This window comes from Cydia pomonella, chromosome 23 (assembly GCF_033807575.1).
Source record: "Cydia pomonella isolate Wapato2018A chromosome 23, ilCydPomo1, whole genome shotgun sequence".
In the NCBI taxonomy this organism is placed as follows: domain Eukaryota; kingdom Metazoa; phylum Arthropoda; class Insecta; order Lepidoptera; family Tortricidae; genus Cydia; species Cydia pomonella.
This window is the reverse complement of record NC_084725.1, coordinates 6,998,975-7,018,499: the sequence shown is the minus strand read 5'-3', so window position 1 is coordinate 7,018,499 and position 19,525 is coordinate 6,998,975. Positions and strand designations below refer to the sequence as shown.

The 19,525-nt window shown below is 36.4% G+C and overlaps 2 protein-coding genes and 1 long non-coding RNA gene across 10 annotated transcripts in view; 2 read left to right on the top strand and 1 right to left on the bottom strand.

Moving 5' to 3' along the window:
- The window catches only part of LOC133530674 (collagen alpha-1(III) chain-like), a 40,861-nt gene extending 32,548 nt beyond the window's left edge, over positions 1 to 8,313 (bottom strand). For 2 of the 7 annotated variants that reach the window (XM_061868686.1, XM_061868692.1), the window contains exons 1-2: positions 7,840 to 8,302; positions 4,316 to 4,411 (exon numbers count right to left, since the gene is read on the bottom strand). In XM_061868686.1, coding sequence (XP_061724670.1) covers positions 4,316 to 4,385 — 70 coding nt within the window. In that variant the 5' untranslated portion in view covers positions 4,386 to 4,411; positions 7,840 to 8,302. Of the gene's footprint in view, positions 1 to 2,887; positions 3,451 to 4,315; positions 4,412 to 7,433; positions 7,803 to 7,839 lie in introns of those variants that run through there. The other 5 variants (XM_061868690.1, XM_061868687.1, XM_061868689.1 and 2 more) reach the window with 5 other exon arrangements.
- A 276-nt stretch (positions 8,314 to 8,589) lies between these two features.
- LOC133530726 (catenin delta-2) overlaps positions 8,590 to 19,525 on the top strand; it is a 63,977-nt gene continuing 53,041 nt past the window's right edge. The window contains exons 1-2 of one of the 2 annotated variants that reach the window (XM_061868753.1): positions 8,590 to 9,351; positions 15,634 to 15,761. In XM_061868753.1, the coding sequence (XP_061724737.1) occupies positions 15,721 to 15,761 (41 nt within the window). In that variant the 5' untranslated portion in view covers positions 8,590 to 9,351; positions 15,634 to 15,720. The remainder of the gene's footprint in view (positions 9,352 to 15,633; positions 15,762 to 19,525) is intronic. The other variant, XM_061868755.1, reaches the window with a different exon arrangement.
- On the top strand, positions 15,770 to 18,041 carry LOC133530727 (uncharacterized). Its single transcript, XR_009801367.1, has 2 exons — positions 15,770 to 16,392; positions 16,424 to 18,041. It is a non-coding gene; the product is annotated as an uncharacterized LOC133530727 (long non-coding RNA).

The following is a 19,525-nucleotide window of genomic DNA, read 5'->3' as shown; positions in this document are numbered from 1 at the left end:
CATGAAATCAAACTCATCATTATTTATAACGCTTTCTTGGTAGAAACATACAACACTGGTGTATTTAGTAATCGGTAAATATTGTAACATCTGAGGTGGTGAAGTGGAATAATATGTTTCGGCATTATAACGATGATATCAAATTTTGTAATCTTCATTGTACTTCAATCGAAACCGGAAAGGTAATTATTATATTATAACAAAGCGTGACATGCAGCTTCTGTCACGAAACAAAGGAGACAGCATTGCATATTCTGTTCCTGCGGACCACTAATGTCAAAAAGGAGAACATACTTAGGGCGGCACGTATTGCAACCATATGAGGTACAGAACATTACGACCCTTGGGAGTAGGAATCTGGAATTTCCTGGATTCAACGGGCATTCGTAATGAACTTTTAAGGGCTGCTTAGTCAATAAGGCACTCAAAAAAAGCAACAACTACACAATAATAAAAATGAATATGGTATTATCTGTCAAACCATTTATCAGTAAAAAAAAGCGCGAAATTCTCTATGAGACGATAATTCTTCTTCCTTACATTTTTTAAATTTGCCGCTTTTTTCTACTGACGGAAATGGCTTGACCACAGAAATATGTAGATATCTATGGGCTTGACAGACTATAATTATGACTTGTCACTATAAGAAATATGTATATAAGCGGGTTAAGTGAGCAAGATGACCTGCACAGTCTTTTAATCTATTAACATTCAAGTTGTGTTTAGTTCTTAGAGCATTTAACCAACTCGAGACGCCGTGTTTGTAATTTTCTGCACAAAACAGTCTGCCGATTTTGGCGGGGGAAGGGCAGGGCACTTCAAATGTATGGCTTATAGTAAAGGACTTAGCCTACGAAGCCGATGGTCCCGGGTTCAAATCCTGGTAAGGGCATTTATTCGTGTGATCAGCATGGATATTTGTTCCTGAGTCATGGGTGTTTTCTATGTATTTAAGTATTTATAAATATTCATTTATATTATATATATCGTTGTCTAAGTACCCTCAACACAAGCCTTATTGAGCTTACCGTGGGGCTTAGTCAATTTGTGTAATGTCCTATAGGTTATAATATTTATTTATTTTTTACTTAGAGTATTTAACCAACCGGAGACACCTTATCTGTAATTTTCTGTACAAAACAGTTGTACGTAACGTACAAATAGCCATGCCAGATAAACGTCAGTCCATACAATAAGTATGACGTGAGTACCTAATGTACATTGACGTCCGCGAAAACTTAAAAAATGCATCGTTGCGTGATAATTAACTGCAACAGCCCAAAAATTGCGAGCTATCACAACTAAGTCATTTTAAAATTATATTATTCGTAAATACATTTTAAAACTATTTTTTAAGTATTCCAAGTTGTGATTCCAATAATATATAAGTAAATTTAGATTAACGTAACAAAACTATATTTACATTACATGCCGCGTTTGCTTTAGCGTTCGATCTGATATTGTGTTTTAAGTAAGAGACGATGAATATGGGAATAAGCGATACTGTCGCGCATCGCTTCGACTTCGTGGTACAGGCCATTTATCATTCGTCTGTCAAATTTAGCGACTAGTTTTGTTTGTTCCCACACGATCCAGTCGTAAAATAAAAATGGACTGCAGCCACGGGACAGAAAGACTGGTTCCTGACTAAGCACAGTGCTAGCTTGTTCCTTACATTTTGAAAATACCAGTTTCATTGAAGGGAAAAAGTTGGGAAAAAGATAATATGTCTTTATCATTCGTCTGTGATTACGGGCGTGGTTCGCGGAGGAGCGGAGAGTGAGCGAGCGAGACCGCAGATATAAAATCTTGAGTATGAGCGAGAAAGTTGAATCGTAGCGGGGCGAAGGAGCATCGGTGTCTTTGAATCGGTTTGGATTTCCCATCACTAAATGTGACGTCGCAGTAGGTGGTAACTGGTAAAAGTCGGCACACTTGGTTTCAATACAAATCGTGACATTTTCCTTATCTAGTGTATCTATTATATCTCTGGTTTAGTTGATCCGCTAAAGTTGAAGCTAAGTGGAAAAATACATTTAGAATAAAAATAAAGTTTCGATATTAATTTGTTACATAATTTAAAGTAATTAATAACACCTACCGACGAGTGCCAATATTATGCATATTTTCAAACTTGTTAATTTTGGTACATTGCCAATTTTTTATCGAGTTGCACGCCGTTCCGCTCGCACACCGGACAACTTTCGGATCCGGATTTAATGTGAATACCTTAGGCAGTCATCCCACCGTACTATTCCCAAACCAACCGGCCGGAGTCATAAAACTTCTCACTCACGCACATGACCACGTGGACATGGCAAGAGTGAGAGAGATAGTGATATACCGAGGAGTCCTGGGTTTGATTTACGGATAGTATGTGGAGATAAGAACAAATATTCAGATCGCGGTTTCGGTGTGGAGGATGCCCTGGCTACTTTTTTAATTTTTGCACTATCATGAAATAAAAGTTCACAAACAACGCCCGGTGCCCTTCCGGTGCTATATGTAACCTACCTATCAATCAATCATCGTTTATTGCACCATGGTAAAAATACAAACGTTGTTACAAAATAGTACAGTCTCTCATGGACCCTAGAAGGGTATAGCAAATATTTCCTTAAACTAAGTATTATTAAAATAACTTTGTACGTAACTATAATTATATCTGATCAATACTAAATTATTTAACAAATTTATCATAGAGAAAATCTGTAACTGAATAATAAGCTTTTTCTGCAAGGAACGATTTCAACTTATTCGCGTATGTTGTGTCCCTTTCCTCTGCCTTTATACAATTCGGAATATGATTATAAAATTTTACAAGATAATGAGGGCTTTTTCGGTATATTTCTAATTCGCACAAGTTCGAATATTACAAAATACAAACCTGACCAATCGGCCCGCCGCTCACCACTCCGAGCGATAGACGATTTAAAATAACTAATAAGTAAACTCACTGATTCCACTCCAATAAACCATATCTAACTAAATAAAATATTTCTATTAGATTCAGTCTCGTATTCTGTACACAATCAAGAAGAATTGATTACACGCATGGACGATAACTTATGCTTTCACCATCGCATTTCTATTGTTCTTTTTATTCAATACGATCAACTGAATGTTATCTTGTGAAGTATTTGTTTTAAGAAGATGCATTAGAAGGCTTGAGGTAAAAAAGGTCATACGAATTAATTAGCAGTCTCTTATATTTTAATTAAATCATGAATAATTTTTTTCGCACTCTCCGCACGCAACAGAAGTGCACAGTCGCCATCATATATATCAAAGCGGCCAAATAAGCCTTTATTATTAAGACGTTAAAGTGCATGTTCAGATGTTTTTGAACACCTTGGCCGCTGCGATATATCTGATGCCGAATGTACTGTCTACTGCAAGTTTGACATACAAACAGGTTATTGAAGAATAGTAGTTTTACCAAGTTCCTGGATAGAAACACATGTTCAGAGAATATCCACGAGCTACTTAAGGTCTCGAGACCTGTCAACATTTTTTTTTTTTTTTTTTGAGGTTTTTGTGAGTCGGTAACTGGTGGGACTACTCGTGTCGGAGGCCAAGGACTCATTTTGGATCGCTGCGCCATTAAGTAAGTGAGATTTGTCACGACATCTATAGCCAAGCCGCCAAATTTGGAAATCTGACAATTTGTCAGGTTCAGATCTGTGGGTCTCGTTAGATCTTGTAATGTGAGTCGGGCCAAGGCAACTGCATGGCAGTTGCAAGTGCAAGCACACATCATTATCACCAGGCGGCGCGCGCGTATTCCTGCCGAGGCACGTCTACACTGGCCGGTTTGTACGTGAGCAAATTTCCTCGCGCGTATGCTCGCTCTGTGTGGACCCGCCTATTGAGGCGCATTGCTCGCGCATGGGATGATCGATGAAGCCGTAATATTTTGGAATTGCGATCCCATATAAAAAACGTAAGGGGATATTTCATTGCACGTTTTTGGGTCCTCTTTCTTGAGTATCGTAAAATGGGGTTACTTTGAACAGCAGGGAAACATTGACCATCGATTTTACCAGTACCCGGTCTCTCAGACAGGCCACTATTTATGCAACTTATATAAATTCCACTTATTTACAGCGACAGGGAGACAGGGAAATCCTGTTTAGGTAATCTTTTTTTGTTCCTCATCTGTAATTTCAGAGCAACGTGGTTTTCTACGTTGGACATTTAAGCGCTGTGTATTTGTTAATGTATGTTTCAAAAGAAATCAAAACTGAAGCGTTTTTGCCAATAGACGCCAGAGTGAAGCGCTTTTACGAAACTAAATTTTAATTTGAGTACTCACCAGGCTCAGCGGAGTCGCTGGGCTCGTCCTTGAGGCGGGCGCCGCCGCCCTTCTCCTTCTCCTTTATCATACCCCTGCGTGCCTTCGCCAACTTGACTGTACAGACAAACGGACAAAATTAATTCTAGATTGCCACACCGAATGCGGGTTGTAATATATGGATCCTTGTAAGGGATGTCATATTGTTCCGCACACAAACGACACGCACGCGGTGTGCAGTTCCTTATTAGAATTTATAAATTACAACCTACATTTTTATATGCGATGTTTTTGTGTTTGTTTTCTTCATGTGTTCATATTGTAGCATCACCAAATGGGCCCTAATACGGAAGACCAGCACTGGTTTCATAGCATTTTGCTCAGTTGGGTCCATTTCGTGATGCATACTTATTGTTCTGGTTATCTGCTTTTGTTACCTGTACATGTTCGTACATCTTTGTGACGGTTTTTTTTATACTACGTCGGTGGCAAACAGGCATACGGCCCGCCTGATGGTAAGCAGATGATAGGTCTTGATGATATGTCTTTTATCTTTCATTTTACTACGGGTATCTACGCATCTAATGAAACTTGGCCTTTTGCGACACTAACGTTCAATTATAATTACTGAATAACTTAATAACTAAACCTACATCTAATTTAACTACTTTGGCTAGTTTCAGCCATAATCTGATGTTAAGTTGTTTTTGAGGGTTTTGAGAGGTATTCAATTAAATATTCTCTCTTGACTTAGATAGAATTTATCTTCTAGTGTTAGTATGTTTTTTCAATCTTTCTTTATACTTAATACAATATCTGTTAACTCCTCTTTGATAGTTGGCATCTCTAGGTATTCACATATCTTTGTATTCTTTGCAAACTATAGTGCAAATGTTGCAGCCCTTAAGACATTATTCTGAAAGCTTTGCAGAATCTCGAGGTTTGAGTTACTGGAATTTAAATACTAGGAAAATAATTAGTTGCTCTTGTTGGGGGAAATCCTTATCAGAAACAAAATACCTATTTGTAACATTTATCCTGTATTTTTCAAGAAATTAATAACACAAACAAAATGGTATGTTTAGGATTGGTCAGGATATCATCCTCAGTGTCAGTGCTCTGTGAGCATAACCAGCAATGTAATCTATATAAATAATTTTATTTAAGAAACAAAAAATGTTTTCTTTGGTGTTGAAGGGAAAGAACACTTTTAAAGACAAATTTTTTTTCTTATTATTAGTTTATTTCGCACGGATTCACTTCTTTGGAGGCTTAAAATACTCCTACCTAAGTATATCTATTACCAGAAAACTTTCTTCTATCGGAATTTTAGTGCATTCTAATTTTTCTAACGATTCTGGTCTTATTTCATAACACTTTTTTTATAAATCTTAACTCGTTTTTCAAGTTTTCATTTTCTAACAACACTTGGGCTTTTCTGATGGCAATAGCTTATTTACTGTTCAATTGCATCACAACATTTTTAATCACGTCAAAATGTGTATTTTAGTAAAAACTTGCATTTAACCAAGTGCCCCAACTGTGATAATGGGTTCCGGCGGTAAATAACATAACATTTGGATTTTCCTGAAATTGTTTTTTTATAAAAATAAGTTTTAAATACTTACTTCCAATTTACGAGTACCATACTAAGTACTTTAGGTAAATGAATAATTTATTTATTCAATCTTAAAAAAATAATTGTAAAAACTACTCCATTACCCTCTGTATGAAGTTTGCCACCACTATTACTTCATGTTTTTGAAGAGATCAGAAGGGTTAAGATGGTCGGCTCTTTATTATTTGCCACCATGCCTGTCACATTCTAACAAGTATGTAAGAGCAAAGGTGACGGGTATAGTGACAAGTGATAAAAATGGAACCATAGTGCCACCGTAGGGGAGAGACTACTCTCTGTAATTATATAGAAATAGTAGTCTTTCCCCTGGTCTCCTCTAAAATGCTAAAAAAATTAAAAATTACTGGTGACCTTGCAGGTATACATAGAAGAGTTGTTTTAATTAAAATATTGTATAATTAGATCAAAATTTTAAATTTGTTCGACAGTTTGGTAGACGACAGCTCCCTTAAGCTGTTGTCTACTAAACTCCAGGTTAAATCTTACTGGCAATCAGTGTAATGTTTTGTATTTGGTCCATTTTACACATCGATTAGTGAAGAAAGTTACTTGCATTTAGTAGCAAATATATTAACATGCACATAACACTAATCAATGTGTAAATCGGACCTAAAGTAAAATCAAGTCGTTGTTTGTTTACCTTTTGATACAATACAATGAGATATTATATCAATGACATTGATATTATGTTAAAAGTATTTACATATATTATGTAAATTGAAATGTAGTTGATGCTCATTTTTGTGATAAGGCTAATTTCTACTACTGATTTTGTGTTGTTTACCATTCTCATGTTGTGTTGAATACATCATAGAAATGTTTAAATTTAGTTTTTGTTTTGATCCTAACAAAAGATCACATACATTTTAATTATGTCATCACTGATTGGTGAATGATAGTAAAAAAGTTATAATTTTATGTCTATGAAGACTTCCGTAAAAATATAATATTATACTAGAAATATATTTAAGATCTTGAGATAGCAATTTGCTTCATTAAAGCAGATTTTAGGGGTTATGTTGGCTACATTCTGTCAATGATCAGGTTTTAACAGTTTGCCGATCCAGTTTCAAAGCATATCATATACAAACAGCACATTATTTAATTAAATTATATGTTATGATGTTGGATTGTCTCAAAAGGAAGGAGAAAAGAGTTATGTTCTAAATTATCAGCATCTTTCATGCCATCATAGACTGCAATTACTAATTATAGGTACATGTTTGGGATAGATTTATCCTTTCATGAGTTGAATGTGGGTTTGTTTGGCTCGGAGAGCACTCCCAAGGAGATTTCAAGGTAGGAGCTTAGACATATGATGGTTGTGAATGAGTAAACAGCGTCAAAACGCGTTTGTATACATACGTTACGACGATGCCTTTCGTCACGGTGCCGTTATTGGCACATGGCCCGCCAATCCACGGAACGGCACTTCATTACGAGAATTTCATTATGCACCAAACGATCCAGAGATTATTATAAATAGAGATATGTAAAAACCTTGACGGACGGAACGACGCTGGCCGCCGTGCCACGACCCGCGCCGTATCAACACAACCACCGCCGACTTTATCCAGATATTCAATTAAAACGGGAATACACCGCAATATCCCATAAAAATTCCTCGTTTAAACTCCATACATAAACAATGAGATCGGGTGTAGGCTGTCGCAAGCACACCAAACGCACGTTTATTATGGCCGATTTATTGCCTCAGGTACGCCGTGTCGACAAATCGACACCTCCGGAGAAAGCGTCTAACATTATTTTATATCATTCGTGTGATCTAATTAAGGTATAACGACGGGTATGCAGCAAGAAACAAAAAATCAGGATCGCTGACATTTTTGTTTATGGTACATCGAGTCGACGAGATCCAGAATCCACAAATAGCGAATAAACGTACACGATTACCGCCTCCCGACGGATTCACTAGCACTTGATAACACCAAACACTGCGTTTCTTCTCATTTATGAAAGTTTCATTGTTAAAATATACCTGATTTTTAATTTCTTTCTATCAGCATTTAACACAAATCACCACGCACACACAACATAACACATATATGTGCACACATGGATACTTGAGACAATTTTCCTTCACAAAACAACAAAAAATGTTCAAGATTGCTCAGCGATTCACAAATGTTTGGCGCTAGTGTCGTGTAGACCAAGAAAAAGATTGTAAAGCTAGATACTCACTGGACTTGAATAACGGTATGTGAGTTTTTATACTATTTTTTGTACTTGTACCTGTCAGAGTGCAACGCTTTTATTTATAGGTGTTCAGAAATCTAATTATTATTATTTGATTGACTTTTTTTTGTAAATATGGTGGTTAAAGGTCTTATAATATGTAAATGAATTAAAATACTATAATATTATCTCGAATGTGTTATACCCTAGTTATACCATTTTTACCAAGCAATTGAATTTACACTTACTCGAATAAAGAAACAACTAAATGAAACATAATTAATGATTTTCATTTTAATTGTCAAATTTGAATAATCAAATATTTTTTATGATACTATCAAACGGCACCTTCAATGGAGTATAATGCAGATTTTGTCGCAGCTATATCTAAAAAAAATACGCGATAATATGGACTGTGACCAAACTGTGACTCACTAATATTGTGACAATAGATAAGGCTACATGCACATTATCTTCAAGGATACATTTATAATCCTTGACATCATTTATATAATTTTAATTATGGGAACACTATGGGCTGTCATTAATCTTTTATCCTTTTTTAACAAAAGATTGTTTTGGGAGCCTAGATGAGACAACAATAGTAAGCCGCATGGCCTTTTTTTTATCAGCGCATATTTAAATGTATAATATGCAACATATCGCCGTGATTTTTAAATTATTTGATATCCATCCGAAGTGAAGGACTTTTTGCTATTTTTTTTTCTCATAACGCCATGAGCTCCGATATTGCCATATGAGAAATTAGCATGTTAATTCTACGTTATCTATGATCGACGTAGCAGATTGTCTATGATGTACGGTGAAGGGTGGAGGGACGGACAGATATCGCTTCGTTGACGCCTAAAATAATTATTTCATGGTGTTTTGTGATAAAATCCATATATACGGAATACATTTAGTGAATTTATTAAATACTTCGATTGTGTTCGTGTGTAAAGGTGTAATTAGGTGGCTTATTCGTTAATCTCCACTGATTACATTCCGACCGCTCCCTCGCGCAAAGTACGTCAGACGTTAAGTATTTTTCGTACTGTTTGTACTACTTGCGATAGTAGGCCGTAATAGTAAAAGCTGTTGGAAAGTGCATTTGTACGGGAAATTGTCGGTGTAAAAAACTATCTCACGTTCCATTTATCTGAAAGCGCTATGAGTTGATCGTTTAAGTTTGTGAGATATTGTCGTTTGTGGCCATTTTTCGGTGAGTATTCCTGCATTTGTATTTACATTTTGAAACTCTGTAGTTGCGTACGAAGCGCTAGAACATGTTGGGCTGGCTGTTCTGTGCTTAGAGTAACATTTTCAACGCTAAGCCGTACGACAATACGTATCAATGAACCGCTATAGCATAGGTCTACCTACTACGTGAATACGTGATACTCAAGTCACGTTTTCCGAATAAGCGGATAGATTTTCTATAGCATCAGGTTTTCGCGCATTTTTCCTCAGTATGCTCGTGTAACACTGCATTTTGATGAAGTATTCATTCAGGAATTTGTGTAAATTGTTAAGTATGTGGGGTGTCAGTAGTTTCAAATAGTGTAGTAATGTCTACTTTTAATTTTGCGTCCTATTGATTATTTACTAGACTATGTTACTAAAACTAACTGTAATACCGGTATATAACTATGTGTGGAATAGTTGCCCTCAATCATTAATAACAAAAAAAAATCTAACATACATGCCAAGATGCCCAAGATCTAGAGATAATCATCCTATCTTAAGTCATGTGAATGTCAAAATATTATTACATATTTGGTACTTGTTTCTGTCAACTTTATTGGATGCAATCAAGAAGTAATTTAATAAATGGCCAACTCTAATTAGAAATCCTATGGAAAAATAATAATTTGTTTAATGGAAATAATTAATATTTTTGCCCTCATTTCTATAAATAAATCAAGAACTATAAGAAATTTTGATAAAAATGCTAATCTGATAATTTAAAGTATGAACTCCACCCCATACTTAACAAAAATTATGGAGTTAATTTAATCCATAAGAGAAAATATGTCTGGAGTTAAATAAACATCTTATTGTGAAATATAATAAAACCAGGCAAAATAATTAAGTTATGACGAAGTTAGTACCTATGTGGAATTAATATGGCAATGTAACAATAAATATCCTTTAATGAGTTTTTGTTGTTTCTAAGATACCAAATTGAAAGCACAAATACTTGTTTCATCAGTGTATAAATGTTTAGCATCCTAAATATCCAAAAAATATGCTGAATTGAAAATCAGGGACAGATGAAGTTTCTTTTAAATGTAAGGTCTCCAAAAAGAAAAGTGGGTGTTACTCAAAATCACTAAAATTATTGTTAAATAATAGTACAGGATATCAGCTAAAAGTTGACATCAAAATTATAGCCCTAGTTAAAACATTTCACAATTTACATGAGTCCAAACACGACCTTCTGATATGTGCATCAAACTAAGTTGCTTCAGTTCCAAATGATAATTCAGGCGGCAGGCAATGTTTCTTTGGAACTAAGTTGACACTCATTATAGATGGTCTTGTTTGGACTTGTGAAACTTGTGAAGTGTTAGGGCTATCATTTTGAACTCAACTTCTAGCTGATATCCTGCACTACCATTTAACAACGAAAAAAGTACAGGTCAATGACCTTGTTTTAGAAAAAAAAGATAAAATGTAAAAAAAAAGTAAATTTTTATCTTTGTTCTCAATTCTCGAATAATTGTGGCAAATTCTCTGTGACATTTATGCTTCATATTTATGCCTTAATTCATAAGCTATCAAATGAGTATTTTTTTTAAATGTGCGTTAGGTAAATGGATAGATAATGGTACATTAATCGAGTGCAGTAGTGTTTGGCACCATAAAACTTTGAAAGGGTGCAATTTTAAAACGGTTGGGAAAAAACAGGTATGGGGGTGATTTGTCAACAAAATTAATGATACTGTACATGGTTAACGGCTTGACTATACGTGGACAAACACATTGTATATTATATAATTATAAACTTTCTTGGTGTAACATTGCAGAATGTATCATAACTACTATTACCACAAAGTAACATTTTTCTGAGTTATGTTAATGTTATATTCATTGACGGAAGTGTTAGCGAATGTTCTCCTCTACAGGTCGCAATTCTGAACCAAATCTCTAGAACATTTTGTGACCAGATTCAATGACTAAATTGAATTTTTTTGTCAATCCAATTATTGTCATTTTTTCAAAATGCGAAAATTGGCATAAAGGTCTTAAGTGCCAACAGCATCTATGGCCCTTAAGACATTTGTAAGTTCACTGTGATAAAAACTCGACAAACTAGGTGTTTTTCACTTTTCCATTTTGTAAGCTTAATGTCTATAGCACACAGAGCCATCAGTTATTTAACTGGTTAAAAACATGACTAAAATTAAAATCATGTCATTCACAAGCCAAATACACCACTCATTTGGTTTCATAATGCTTTGTGTGACAACTTCCCGCAGTGGGACATGGAAATGTAATATACTATGTCGGTGGCAAACAAGCATACGGCCCGCCTGATGGTAAGCAGTATCCGTAGCCTATGTACGCCTGCAACTCCAGAGGACTTACATGCGCGTTGCCGACCCTAACCCCCTCCCACCCCACGTTGAGCTGAATATTTACTTGTCTGTGTAATAATTGACACAAAGGTAGCACTTAGCAACTGTCAAAGGTTTTCATAGATAGCTCCAACATAGATTTACCTGTCTTTAGTTCTGTTTTGAGATTTCAGAATCAAAACCATAAATTAATAAATAAAACAAGAATTTGACACTATTTGTAGGATTCACAAGTAGCAAGCAGAGCCATCTGTAAATAAAATACATCCACTAGCCAACCCTAATCCAACAACTTTAAGGGCTGATACACATCGACTGCAATTTGTATGGGAACGTCTGTACCAGCCCTAAAATGATGTAAGCCACCTGAGGTGAGGGTATAATAATAGACTGCTGGCTCTTGCCTTGCTTATTAGAGATACAGCTATTACAGCTAGAAACCTGCCTTATTGACAAACAACAATGCGGTATCTTTCAAACATCACAATTACTTAGGGATAGGCTCAGTATTTCTGATTATGCTAGGAATCTAAACATGTTTCAAACCTACACAAGACTATGAATTTGTATACACAATGTGTTATTGATTTGCATGCAACCTCAAGGGCCTCTATTCATAAATGCCAACACAATTGATCATTTACCTTGTATGGAATAAACAACAATGTAGATGCCTCAGTATTTTGGTGCTGCGAGTACTTATTTCCAATTGTGTGGAGTCTATTTGACAAAGCAATGGGCATATCTCATTGGCTGACATTTGGCACTATTCACAAAAACGCAAGTAAAGGCTTACTAATAATATACTTAGGTGTATTCATATTTAAAAAAAATGTTTATTTATCCACTCACATGATTCCAGCAACTAAGGTTTCAACATTTCGCACCTCTAAAATGATCGTTGCAACTCGAGTTGCGAACGGAGTGTATGCGGTTTTTTATTTCTTATCTGTGAAGGGCTGCACAGATATGGTGTAAACATTTATTAAAATACAGAATACCAACGTGACAATATTTAAAAAATGTTTCAACCACATAGACATAACCACAGTATTTTTTATCTATGTTACTTTGCAAGTTGTTCGGGAAAGTGCGAGTGTTAAAAGTGCCGCGTGTTTTAAAATGCCGTAAGTATTCAAATTTACATATTTCTGTTAGTATTATATATTAAATTACTCCGCGTTTATTGGTCTATTAGATTAAAACTATATTTTAGACCTACTTAATATTGATGACCATAAAATTTCACTTCAAACCAATAACTCTGTAGATTTTTGGCGTGTTTCCTATTTTAATGCCCTAGATTTCTATGATTACCAAATATATCTTGAGCAATCTATAGTCATTAAATAGTTCGATTATTAAATTACATTAATAAACAATAAAATGCATTAAATCACTGTGTATTATCCAGGATTAGCGAACAAACCATGTGACGGAAAATTGTAAGTACAAACATAGCAACTGTGGTTGCTTAAAGCATTTTTGCACATCGTAAGGCATGTGGTACACTAGACGTTGCATACGCGTTTTGGGGTGTTTGTTACTACTTACTTATAATTTCTATTTACTAATATTTCTTATATATATTGCCCGGATCCTGGGGTAGCTTGCCGTTTTTCGTCTGGCAGTGAATGTGTTAAAAGTTCCTATTTCTGTTGAACATCTGCACCGCGCGACTGTTGTGCTCCGCCCTAAATAGGTAGCCATCTTTGTTTTTGACATGGCGCAGGTCAGTTTGCCGGCCGCCGTGTTGTTTATTTACGTTTGTATTCAGTATAATTTCATGTGTTAATAGTTACTATTTACTTATTGTGCTTAATTTGTTGTGAAGTGTATGTTATGGTGCATATATTATACGTGTTAGTGTAGTTGTAAGTTAGTTCGGTTGTTGGTGATCGGCCGTTTTAAAAACACCAACGTTTAGTAGGTATGTAAATACTCTTTTGTTATTTTAAGTTATAAAGCCACTATCATTGTCATAATTATATAAATTATGTATTTTATTTCAAGGTAATTAGTGTCTTAAACGGTTATTTACTATATTTTTGTACTTCAGTGTCTAAATTAGCCACAAAAAAATCACGAATATAGCACATAGTTACACGCCAGGTGGAGCAATTCGAAAGTTCCTTATCAGAATTTGAATCAGTTTTACTCTGCAATTTTATAGGTGAGCTATCAAGGTGTTTAGTATCAATTAAAAGCTTATTAAGCCTTCTTTAAATTTAATTAAAAAAAAAGATATGTTATCGATTTTGATTTTTTATTAAAAATAGTTTTCTACTATAACTCGGAAATTATTCCTTTAGGTAAACTTCGTGAATTTTTAATAATTATTTTTATTATAACAGCAAATAGCTAAAGTAAGAAAATAAATTTCTTTGTTTCTTTACCATTATAAAACCGAAAGAATCATTCCAAATGCTTAAGCAGAAGCAAAATTATCGATTTTTGAAGATATCACGACACTGTGCCGTCGTATCTGCGAAATGGCAGAGCAATTCAGGGCACCTTTCGTTAAAATCGGAATCATGTGAGTGGTTAAATATTTCATGTAATCATAAACAAAAAATGAACCAAACATGATGACAATGGGACAAACATTGATGAGTCAAATATGTGGTTACATATTATTACTACGTATCGGTACAGAGAACCAGTGTTTTGCGCCATGAGTTGTTGTTTTGACAACAAACCATAGAACCAGAGCGTGAATCTTGCGACCTAAACGCGTAAGTGCCATGAGTTTTTACGACGCTTACGACGTTTTGTACGCGTGGTACAGGTTCCGATTGCGACAATTTCATTGTTTGGTATGGCGTCTCAATAGTAATAATAACTCAATGGTTACATGTCATATTGGTGTGTTCGATAAGAACTTTGAGTACATACTTTAAAAAAAAACTCCAAAAAATCCCAAAGTATAAAGAACCCCCCACTGCTTCTTGAAATCAGGTCACAATAACCAGGACGACACAAAGCTCTTATACGCAAAAGAAACATGAAAATGTCTTACGGAGCACCTTACAGAATAACCAAAATATTGTATCTGAAAACTGTAAACAAAATGAAAAGATGTCCCTTTTTTCATCAATTATGCAGCATCCATATTTCTCCAGACGATATATTCCACTGTTTAGTAACCAAGCTTTGATTCCAACATTCACTCATCCAGTGTAACTCAACATCTCTATATCCGAATAATCAGAGACAGCAATGGGGGTCTGTGCTCACGACATCTCGGTTAAATTGGGCCCCCCTAGAATTTTGCCGGCTTTGCCGCTCTATCCCCTATCGTTTAGCCACTGATCAGAGAGCCCATTATACTGGCTGGTCTCAGTGTTGGACTCCTGTACAACATCGCAGCGACATACCAGCTAATTGCCATCGCAATTAACCTGGTTATAGTGATTATCATATTCATAGTCGGTGTGTGAACGCGACGATCATTGTATTTAAGACAAACAATAGGTATTTTAACATTTCTTTTAATGTATGAGCTACAATTTCTTGAGACGTTATTAGCTTTTACTTTTTTACAGGCTTCTAAGATTCTGTTTATCAGATTAACTGGCTTGCGTGGTCACGTTTATGTCAGGGTAAATACATTCCGTTATTCGTTTTCCCCGTATCTGTCTCTGTATTCCAATATTTACGTATGTCGTATGTGCTGGCGGGCGTTTGACTCTAGAGAATCAAATTCAATGCTAATTAAATCGGTAAATTTTACGGATATAAGGCATATGCTTTACTGGCAGCGGCCAGTGAAAAGCGAGCGGGGAAGAGCGGGTTTTTCGCAGGCCAGTATTAGTCTAATAATTAGATTGACCACGCTAACAGTACAGTACAGTCAGCCATAAATTACTTTATTATTATTTATTAAAACGGGTCTTAATCGCGTAAAAAATGTCTTATTTCAGGTACATTCGTAGGTCAATCTTCAAACAGTGATGGCGTTAAGTCGACAGAAACACTAGGGAAGGCTGGACAGACATGATAGCAGCGCAATGGACGGCGTAAAGAAAATACATTCGGGGACATTGTACCGGTGAGTACCTGATGTATTCAATTAACAGGAACCCTTAACACATTAAATACCATGATCGCGAGAACCCATTACCCACTAGGTGGGTTCGTTTTGTATTAGAAATGGGGCGTTTGACACTGAAAAATGAAAGTGTTAACTGAACATAATAAGCTTTACGAACAGAAAAAGCAGTGATGTTTATAAAATCGAAACTCAAGATTTGCCAGCGAGCGAAGGCGCGTGGTATATTAGGTGTTCGTAGAACTGATCGAATCAGAAACACAGAATTACGCTATAGAACTCGAGTAGTAGATGTAGGTGTCAAAACCGCTAAGCTCAAGTGGGACTGGGCTGGACATGCCTGCCGCGTGCGCCCGGGAAGGTGGGGCAAAATGGTTACTGAGTGGGACCCACGGAACACCGTAGATGATGCAGGACGGGGCACAGGCAGACCGAAAAGGAGATGGCAGGACGACTTGGACACATTCTATGCAAAACGGTGGGAAAATGCCAATGACAGGCAAGTGGAGAAAACGAGGGGAGGTCTTTGTCTAGCAGTGGGACGCTAAACTCTTCGACCTTAAATACATGAATGTTCCGTTTAAATATATTTAAGACATTTGTGTACAGTTTTATGGCATTATTCAAATGTGTCAAATCTATACATGGTGTCATTCACGAAGACGCGTACTTTGACTCGTAATGTGATGTTATTAAAGGTTAGATTTGACAAATCTGCGCGTCATCGTGGATGACACGAACTAACAAACCATTGGTAATCGTTTGACCCTATCCGTCGATATGACATTTCCGTTTGTTAGAAAGATACAATATTTTAACAGAGGTTTGTAAAAGGTTCTTACGTTTTAATGAATAACGGGGTTATTCTTTACAGGGAATCTATACATTTCGATACTAAAAAGGTAAATTGTTTACAATTTGCATCACGCGTCTTTTTAAAATTCGCGGCATGCTCATGACAAACGTCCCAAGCTAAGTATCTCCGAGGCTTTTGGCTGTAACATGTGACTTGGTACGACAAGGTCCCATCTCACTGCGAACGTCTCGGCGAGATGGGATTTTATTTAAGAGAAACTGTGATAAATCTTTACGCGGTTTACAGCGGCTTATCTTAAAAGTGTCTCAGTCTTGATGTCTATATGAAAGTTACACGCGGTGGCTATTAGGGTTGTCAATTGCAAGACTCGGAAACCGGTTAAATTTCCAAACCGTTATCATGTACTTGGGGCAAAACCTTTTAATTTCGGTTTTGTTCGTTAAACCGGGTTTTAGGAGAACATCAATAAAGTTTTTGTCAGACTAACCGGCTTAGAAAAGTAAAAGCCGGTTTCTTCCTATGTCGGTGTCTTTGTGTACGCGGCACACCACCAGGCCGGCCGGGCTCGTCGCTCATCAAATAAATCAGTTTATTTGGGTAACAATAAAGTTCCTAAAACGCTCGCGTTCTTATGAAATTTGGGAGCAAAACCAAAATAAACCGGTATTTACCGCTACTTTTAAAAACGTTTATTTTTAAGCACCTTAATAAAAAAAGTACTTTTATTAAAAAGAAAATGGTACTCACACGATTTAGGCACCGTGACGCAAGGGTCGGGGTCGTGCTGGGTGGATGCTATCTGCCACGACCACGCATTATCAATTCTCAAGCCAACCAAATTCATCCCAATGTACTATACAAAAGTGTTCAAATTAAAAAAAGGAAAATATTGTATGGTGGCCCTCACGAGGTTCTTCTTCCTTGTCACCCTCATGGCTGAAGGACGTGACTGTGGACGCTTCACCAGTGCTCTCCAAGCCGCTCTATCTTGGGCCAAGTGTATTCTGTCCGCCCAACGCATAGCCATAAGTCCATCCCTACGCTTCCTTGGCATGTGGCCAGTAATTATGTGCTTTTCCAGACTATCTGGTCCTGTTACGAGGTTACGAGGCTTATTAAATTGACAACCCTACCTCAAAGTACATTACAGGTGTATGGAGGTGTGTATCTTAGCCCTGAATGGCTGTCAATCAAACGGATGGCATAACATGCAAAACGAAGATGGATCACTTTTGATCTTACACTCGCTTATAGGTAAGCCATGTCGAATCTTTAGGCCGTACTCGACGTGTTCTGATGACAGTTCGTGACATCCCATTCTTCACCCATTCGATTAGTACAATTGGAGAGGCGATCGGTCATATAATTTTAGAAAAAGGAGACGTCTGTAGACAACACAAAAAGAGGTTAACACGGGTACATGTAAATCACGTTTTCTTATTTGAGTCTCAAGCGCTGAAAAATCCATACGTACGCGTGCGGCGTAAAAAATAGCTTTAGATTCTCTTAACTTTGCGAAATCTATAGGAGAGACGCGAACGAGTACAGCGTATAATAAAATGTGCATGACCCAAAAAAGCCAGCGATCGATGTCACGATTATACTAAACAAATCACGGATCGCGGCACTTATTACGTGTATTTTTATTTGTTAATGCTAGCAAACATTGTAAGTATGTCGTGGTGTATGCCGCTACAATTTTCTTCACTATATTTTTAATATTTTTATCCAAGCTAAATCACATTTACCGAGCAAACATGTGTGTAAGATGTCCATATATATTTATATTTTTCTATGCTATGGAGGGCTGTTTTCAGAGTCTTCCTTTTTTATTCCTTTTTATTTGAGAAACAATATAACAATTCTTATTAGGAAACAAATCAAATATATTATTTAAATTGAAATATACTGTAATTGACCGCGTGGCCGAGTGGTCCAGGCATCTGCCGTAAATGCAGAGGAAGCTGGTTCGTTTGCAGCCCCAGGCACTAGATGGAAGCCTTGGTCACTCCTTCTTTGGTATATGACATCTATTTCAGGTTAGAACAATTCTTACTATCAATTCAGTTGTGTCCATCAATTAATGGCCTATTAAGTCGTATTAAATGGCTATTTGGACTATTTCAATGGAAAATTATCGTGATTCGTCCAATTACTCCATTTCAATCACGGTCATAATAGTTCACTAGGTTAAACGAAGTTATTTCGGCTGTACCTGTATTATGGTCGTAGTTGTCTACGTTATAGCACGATAAAGACAGTGTCTGTCTTTTTCAATCGCGCGGTGTTAAAAAGTGGCACTTATTGAATCATGTGGTTAACGCCAACTATCATACACCTGTTGGTGAAGCCACGCGTATTTTATGTCCCAATCTCTTTGGTTTTGAAGTAAAATGACGGTAGAATTAGGCAGATTGGCTGTCATTTTCAATATCGGCCATATATACAACCAGTTTACACTTGGTTAAAAGAGAATAATATTATTAGTACCTAAACCAATTTGTACCCGAGCGGTGCAGCTTCTCAACCGGAGATAGTGGTTCGAACTCAGGCTTGGAACAATGTGCTTGAAACTTGTATTCGGAATATAATATTGATTGTAATTTGAACCAGTTGATCTTCGCTGAAGGAAATCATAGTTAGGAACCTGAATACATCGATCGATGAATTGAAAGGTGTGTGTGTGTGAAGCCCCCAATCTACATTAATGTAGCGTGGGAACTATTGTGTGAGAGCAGACTAATGCTTGGCATATGGGACTTATATAGGCTATTGGTGATGATAAATTCAATATGAACAAGTTGCTTGCTCAGCAACTGTTTGTACTCTCCTTAAATCCCAGAGTAGGTACATCTAAAATATCTGTAGAAAAAAATATGTACATAATATTCATTCACATTCAATGTATGTCGCAATCTTAAGACATAATGCGTAGCTTAAAGGCCAG